Source organism: Rhopalosiphum maidis, chromosome 2, assembly GCF_003676215.2.
Source record: "Rhopalosiphum maidis isolate BTI-1 chromosome 2, ASM367621v3, whole genome shotgun sequence".
Taxonomy (NCBI): Eukaryota; Metazoa; Arthropoda; class Insecta; order Hemiptera; family Aphididae; genus Rhopalosiphum; species Rhopalosiphum maidis.
Genome location: NC_040878.1, coordinates 43,327,119 through 43,335,955, shown reverse-complemented (window position 1 = coordinate 43,335,955; position 8,837 = coordinate 43,327,119). Strand labels below are relative to the sequence as shown.

The 8,837-nt window shown below is 26.3% G+C and overlaps 1 protein-coding gene across 1 annotated transcript; it reads right to left on the bottom strand.

Moving 5' to 3' along the window:
* Positions 1-4,204: 4,204 nt before the first annotated feature.
* On the bottom strand, positions 4,205-8,418 carry LOC113553350 (carbonic anhydrase 2-like). The gene is made up of 6 exons (XM_026956648.1): positions 8,364-8,418; positions 8,100-8,291; positions 7,863-8,016; positions 7,183-7,288; positions 4,509-4,739; positions 4,205-4,416 (listed from the first exon to the last, which is right to left on the bottom strand). Exons 1-6 carry the CDS (start codon positions 8,416-8,418, stop codon positions 4,312-4,314), a joined length of 843 nt encoding a protein of 280 aa, XP_026812449.1. The 3' UTR covers positions 4,205-4,311.
* Between the last annotated feature and the right edge of the window lie 419 nt (positions 8,419-8,837).

Here is an 8,837-nt window from a genome sequence, read left to right as displayed (position 1 = left end):
GAGTGCGATTAGTGCACAAAGTAATTATTATGATTATTATAGCGTTACGTAAAGCAATATCGCGATTCGCGAGACGGCATTGGTCGATTGGTTATGTGGCACACTGACATACGCTGAAAATTATAAATAATATGTTTTACCGTACGTACAGCTGATTTTAATTGCACCGACCCGCCGAGGACATCACCTTATCACGGTCCACGGTCTACGGATTGGTGGTCAAATCGTCTGAGATTAGAGATTGCGCAGTGTACAACTTTGAACTTGCCCCCCCGCGTCTCTGCAGTCTGCACACGGCACGTCCGGCTATAGCAGCGATACTCAACCTATGGCCCGCGGGCCGCATGCGGCCCTCCAACGATTTATATGTGGCCCGAACCGAACTCACTGAATTGATACAAAAATATAAATTTCAAAACTAATATTATTATAAATATAAAATATAACAAAACAATCAAAGTGTGTCGCACGCACTTGCAATAAGGATGATTATGGATTTAAAGATAACTATCTCAATATCAAAATTCACACTAATTTAGAATGAATATTTAATTTATTTTTTTTTATAATACAATTTCAAATGTTATAAAATAAACACAATATACACAATATATAAATTTATTTTTACTTTTATTTTTTTTAATTACCGTTCCATTCATTTCTCGACTTGCGGCCCGCGTAATATTTTAAAATATTTTATGTGGCCCAAATAAAAAAAAGGTTGAGTATGGCTGGGCTATAGCTACAATCGTCTAATATTATTTAATGTTTTCTCCGTACCCCAACATGAATTTATTTCCGCATAACACGAGCATGACGTATGCACATAATAATACATTATGGTGCAATATTTGTTTTTTTTTTTGCAAGTGGATAAGTAATAAAAAGCCAATGATAGTTAAATACTTAATTGTATTTTTTTTTTTTTTTTTTAATTGTGTAAATATTTTTGTTTTTGAGGATTATTTAAAAACTGATTGGTATTATGGTGGTATGGAGTGTTCAATTTGAATTCAATGGTAAATCATTACACACGAAAAACAATTCCGAGCAATCCGACATCCATATTATATTAGTATTTAAATATTACTATTTACTAAGTAAATTTTATTATATATTTATATTTCTATTATCATAATTTATTTTACTATTAGTAATACGGTAATTACCTGAATTGAATTAACTTTTCCGAAAAATGGCATTTATTATATATTATAAATTAATAATAATTTCTATAGTACCTAATTTTATAATTTATATTCATATTATTTATTTACTTAAAATGTATCTGAATATTTTTAAAATTTCACTATAAGTATAATAATACAGGATAAATGTCTTAAGTCTTCCTACAAACAATATTTTTGAATAACTAAAAATCATCAATCTTTTTAGTACCTATCCAATTTCGTTAACATATAAACTATACCTAAAAACAGTTGTTTGAAACAATGATAATTTTTTTAAAAATATTTTTAGTAATACTTATATGAATCCTTGTAAGTATTACATTTTAAATATTTTTGACATAATATATCATAAATCCTTTAATCGACACTTAAAATGAAATATCATTTGTTACTTGTTTTTGAATTACTCATAATAAAATTAATTTTGTCAAAAACTTTTTTACTTAAAATTTCTCGTTTTTAAGAAAAATATTGTGCATTTTTAATTTTTTACCCGCCAAAGTACTTACTAGATCCACTTTACTACCAAAAAATATATTGAAATTTTAAGTATAAGATATAAGATTATTCCTTCTATAAAAAGTGTCTTTAGATATATAAAAGAAAAACAAATTAAAATTAACACACATCATTGTAAAAACAATACAGTTAATATGGTCATCACTCAAAGATCACAGAAACTACAAATTTAATTATTGAGTAAAGTATAGGCTCCCTGGATATGTCTGGCACTATGCTACTGCAGGTTGTAGGATAAAACACTATACTTGATACGTTGTACATACCTATATTTGTTTTTTACTTAATTGTCTCGTGATATATCTTACACTCACTCATTTAAAATACAATTTGAACAACATTGGTTACATTTTGAGAATATCTTTCAAGAGATTACTAAGAAAACAATAAAAAAAATGCTACTATATAATTTGAATAATGCATTATTAGATACATATATCTCCTAGTTGTACAGACCACAACATCAGCTGATGCACTTTGGGCTCTGGCTGTATAATAAAATGTAGTGTTACATCTATAATCCGTGAGTAATAAAAAAAAATTCGATTACATATAGTTAGTACTTAGTTGGATATTTTCATTTGTTGTTTTACTTGTGAGGTGCCACAACTGTGTAAATTCGTAATTTGCGAACTATAATGACAATTTACGAAAACGTTTGTTCGATTTAAACGCCTATAAAAGATACACCTACGCTTTTAGCTTATAGGCTATTACAGTGTTGTTTACTCATTATTAATTAATAGTCTGTTTACTATCATTTATCACAATTAAAAACACGTTAGAATAGGTACCTTTTATTGTTGTTGTATCGGGTGGTAATACACTTTGATATCTATACTAGCCCATAGTTGAAAGTAGTAAATATAATAATTAGGTGCAATTCACTTACATGTTACATACATATAACTCTAGATATGTATTTAAAAGATGGTAATTACAATGATATAAGTGTAGCATAACCTGCATAACGCATAAGTACTACTATTAACAATAGAGTATACGTACATTGTGTTTGTGTTGTTTATATACCTACTCATTGCTCTAATTTTATTCTACTCTTATTATGTCCATGCATAATATTTTGATAATACCATTGAATGTAAATTTTTAGCAAGATAATTTCCGTCAAAAATTATCATGTTCGTTTGAGATGCGACATTATATTGAATAATAATGACTAATGAACAATAATCAATATCATATTTTCATTATAATAATAATAGGACTTTATCATAATGGGTCTAGGACATTTCGGCACGGGTGTTTCGGCGCGACGTTTTTTTTTTTTTAAATTAACTATTACTATTATGAAAAATAATCGTAATAAAATTGTCAATAGTGCAATCCTACCAAATATGGTTGTTATTGTGTAACGTAAAAACCGACTATATATCTATATAGGTAAGATAAAGGTATAGGTTATTAACCCACAGCAGTTAAGATAAAGTGATGAATATGTATACGTGTATAGTGTATTAAATATAAAGCAATCCAATCGGTGTAATCCAGAATCTTTATCTTCAGATAATCTTTAGAAGATAATTATATAGGTCAAACTAACCGTAACATTTTTAAAGTATTATTAATTCATTTTTTAAAAATAATTATAAAATCATTAGGTATCATAATATATATATATTTTAACCATATAATCATGCATTATTAAACATATAAGACTTTATTGTTATATTATTTATTTTGTATTTTTAAAATGTATTGTAATATTCAAATTATGATACACCTAATATTATTATAATATTATTTAATTTATATTTTTAAAATTTATTGTAATATTCAAATAATAATATAATATTATTTATTTTGTATTTTTAAAATGTATGTGTGTTAATAACCTACGCACCTTTATCTTACCTATATAATCGGTTTTTACGTTACATGATAACATCTATATTTGGTGGGATTGCACTATTGACTATTTTATTACGATTATTTTTCATAATAGTAATAGTTAATTTAAAAAAAAAAACGCCTCGCCGAAATTTCCAGCGCCGATATATTTTCAAGCCGAAACAGCCGTGCCGAAATGTCCGATTCCCCATATTTATACATATTACATACATTCCTTGACATAGAATCTTTAATAATAACCATTTCCAGTTTTTATTTGTAATTTTCTTCTTATAGGGGACAAATAGAGAGGAACTGCCTAGAAAATCAAAAAATGACATCTTCAAAACCATATTTGGACTTCGATTTAAATCTTTTAATATGGCACATAAAACTTTTTTTAAGAGTAATTTACTTTAAAAAATAGTTCACAGAAAAGATAATTAAAAAAAAATACATAGTAACTAGTAAACCATATTGGCATTATCGGTTCGTACAAAATCTAAAAAGTACAAAAATAATTGTTTTGATTAATAATATAATATATCATAAATAAGGTATAATAAATATTTTACATCAATTTCTCGTCTGCCGGTATTTTTATATAATTATAAATATATAATATGCATACATAAATTCCAATATACCATACAAGTAAATAAATTAACATGTTATAGTTTATTGAATTTATTTAATCATCTTATCTCGATCATAATATACTTTTGCAAAGGTACATATTAATGAATTTAAATTAAACATAACAAAGTGGTCGATTATTAAATGGTTGCATCATTCTAGCGTTTATACTTGTTAAATAATTTCCATCGGTTCCAATTAATGTTCGAAAAACTGCCAACTATATAAATATTAAATAAAAATAATTATGCTAACTATATTATACAATATATTTACTAAAGAATCTGTATAGAATTTAAATAATTAACTTACTTGTTTTTGGCTAATATCGAATGTATTCTCATAAATAATCCACGTGGCACATTGAGTAAATGGATATGAAGTTATTGATCCCGGGTAAGCATAGTAGCAATAGTCTTGAGCTACATCCATCAACCAATGAAAGTGAACATCAAATGTTGAAATAAAACTATATCCGGGAATTTGAACGGATTGCACAGCTGTGAGAAAATTATTCATTTTTGGATTGTCTTGATCTGATATCTATAAATATTAAATATGATGATAAACGTAAGAATTTTTAATTATATTACATTCTCAAATAAAAGTCTAATTCAAAACAATGTAATAGTGTTTTTAATTCGGCCTAGGGGATCCTGGTTGTTTGAATTTAAAATATGGGGGCTTCTCAGATCTCTCCATCATTAATTTACAATGTAAAACAACAACAAAAACTAAGCTGGAGGTGATCCCATTTCCCCTCATAAAATCATAACTAAACCATTATAATTCAAACGTCACTATAAAAACGAATTATTTTACTTAAAAAGAAATTGTGAGATATATTACAACATAAAAGAATGTTTAATTGTTCCATATGGACCGAATTAATATTTCGTGCAATAATAAATATATTTAGATTAGAGTAAAACTGTATAATTCATAAAAAATGTCTTATTATATTTTTATAAACTTAAATTACATAAATAGATTGGTCTGAGAAGTCTATTCTCACTATCGCACGTCACTTATTTATTTACACTAAAATATTTTGATACTCATTCTACTTGTAGACTTGTAACTGCTAACAAATAAATTACAATATTACTTATCGCACCTAAGACAAAATTATTTTAATACTCTCTATACATGATACCATTGTTTACAATAAATTTTGGTATTTATAAATAATTATCAATCATTATAGTACGCAACCAACAATTAAAAAAAAATAGGTACTTGCTAAATTTAAAGCCAACTACTACGATTCATATAGTCTCACTAACAACAAATGATGGTTCACCTTGTAAAACAACTTACAAATACTTAAACTATAAATCACCTTTCTACCCTTCAAAAAACAAGAACGAAATTTGGACATGCAAAGAACAATCAATACAAATTAATAAGTCTCACGCCTTTATAATGACCCCGAAGAAGACCAATTAATTGAACAAACTCTTTTATCTCTATTTCCAATATGTATCTCAATTACTTTTCTTCTTCATACCATCTATTACTTAGACCAACAAACTCTTAATAATACCCTCGTCGCAGATTATGTAGATGACAAGGCAACATTGGCCTACCACGTTGATCTAATTATTGCTGCCAAAAACCTCACCAATCTTCTAAACATTTAAACGAACAAACCGTTTATTATTTTAAATGGCGCTTAAAAGTTAATGAGAATAAATAATTACACGTAACCTTTTCCTTAAGGCAAAGATTCTGCTTAAATATAACTTTTGATGAAATACAAATACAATGTTTACTTCAACCAAATATTTAGCCATTGCTTTTGACAAACGGCACATTTGAACTTAACATTTACACGAAAAAAATAATATTTTTGCTTAACAATAGAAAACGCTTTTACCCACATCACAATTTATTGTATAAATCAAAACTCAAAATAATATTATTATATTAAATATTTCTAAACTTATTTTTAATTCATTATAGATTTATGGCCGTACGGGTTCCGCAAATATTCAAACTTTTCAATAAAATACTCGCCGTCTTATTACTAATTCTCTTTACTATATAACTATGTTCTGCATTCCAATGATCACATGCAGTGCCGGCGCTAGGGGAGGACAAATGGGACAAATGTCCAGGACCCCGCGATTTTTAATTATCATCTTAATACCATGAAACACATTGACAATTTACATAATTACAATTTAAATTAACAAATTATAAGTCTATAAATGTATTATTCTATATTACACATCACACACGTATAATATTAGAATGGGGTACTCTGAGGTACTTAATGGCTAACACCTTGTCCAGGGCCCCGCAATACCTAGAGCCGGCACCGATCACATGCATATTTTATGAGAAACTTATATCGTCGTTACCAATCTTCTCTCAAAAATTATTCTTATCGTTTAATTGTTAAATTAGTTTTAAGCTGTATGCAGCTCAGACACGGACGTATTGGTGGCGTAGCCGCCCATCCAATTTATACATTTTTACAATAAATAATTTATTTTTGTGTAGTATCATAATATTTGTCTAGCAGCATATACAATATTACAGTTAATTTGAAACAAAAATAAAAAAATTATGATAAGTACATTTAAAATATTAAGGTACTTTTATTCATTATTATATTGTTTTTATTATTTTTATTATTTGTATAAGTAGCGCACATTTGTAAATTGTATATAATAAATATTAATGACATTAAAATAATAGATTAACCGCACGATTTGCTTTTATTTTATATTTTTTATATTTTATCGTCTTAGATATCATATTCTAATAATATTTATTTTCAAATAAAATTTAAAAAATACTATGATATGATAAAAAAAAAACTATTTATTTTATAAACGTATTAATCTAGTGAGCGGCGATGGTGCCAAAACAACTTCAGGTTACGATAAAACGGCTAACGCCAAATAGACCCAACGCCAAAACGTCCGTATTCATATCTAGTACAGTAGTACCTACTTTCTCCAATTTTTTTACATACGTTTCCAAAATATGAAATAATGCAAATACCATCAGTATACATTATAGCATTTCCGTAATGACCATATTCATTTTTATAATGTATCATTTGAACTTCTATTGGATAACTAAAAATGAACAATAAAGTGATTATTTTTACTAAAATTAAAATTTAATAAAATAATGAATACTATCATTATTTGTAGGCAGATTTAGATACTAATAATATATGTCAAGTCACATAAGCTTATTAGTTATCATTTAACATTTAGTAAATCAATATTGAGCTAATTGTTCCTTAAACATTGATTATTTAACCACATATGATTGGTTAATTCAACTTCAGTTAATCAATAAATTAATCAACTTTTTGTGTAAATTGATATAAATAATATATTATTATAACATCAATAAATTGTAACTTACTTATAATAAATAATGTGAATACTTATTAAATATATTATCCAAGCACTAATTTTGTATATAAAATGTTTTAATAGAGATAAGTATTGAACATATTTGACAATCTTAAAGTATACTTATTCTACAGCCAACGTGTTATTTATTAACTGATTTTGGTTCATTACCATATCTCTCATCATGTATATATTAAATGTATCGAAATTAGCATAAAATAAAATATAATTTTAACTCACTTCGAACAAATTAAGTACTATAAAATGACTATCAAATACAATTTACCCCTGAGAATCGATTTGGTGTTCACTTCCTACTTCATTTTCGGCACCCCAATATATATGAATGTGAGAAAATGTATATTTTTTTTTAAATAATGGTCCACCAGTAATATGCGCTGTAATACTACTCGTTTCATCACGTAAACTATGAACATGAACTGAAAAAAATAAGCAATCATTTCATTAGTTTAAAATTTATTTTTACACATGATTTTCGTAAAAAAATATGAAACTGATTTACGTGCACGTCCGTTGTTTCTTATTTTAATTTCAACGCTCTCTTCGCGCCAATATCGATAGTATAACAAACTTGATAAACTGGCGTTATAAGAATAATTCGATAATATATTAATCGGCGATTGAATTTCACCAGCTACAAATGTTTGTTCGACATATGGCCATTGATTAGGATCATCGCCAGATACTTCAATACCTGATTTTTTTAATAAAATATTATTAAATACTTATCAAACATGATGAAAATTTAGTATTATTTGTAATTTACTTAGTCCATAAAGAATTAAAATTGATACGGATAAGGATAAAAGTATTTTAAACATTTCTCTAGCAGTGCCTTATACTATTATACTACAAGGCTACAGGAACTGGTAAAAGTCTAAAAATTAAATATCAACAAAATTTTCAAAATAAACTCAATTCAAAGTTTTAAAAAGTTCAGATTATAAACATATTTTTAATGCATAACTGTGTATGAAATACAAGTTGGCAATATATTTTTATTACGTAAATATATAGCAATTATTTAAACAATTACTATTAATTATTTTTCATAAAAATAATTAATGTGCACATGTTAAATTAATTTATTAACCTAAATTATAGGTATTAGATAGCCAAATATTTGAATTAGGTCTCATAATTTTATTGGTCGATAGTTTATAGTTGATTATTACATATATTAACAAAAAAGATAAATTTTAAACTTGTTTTTAAATATGTGTAAATATTTTTCGATTTT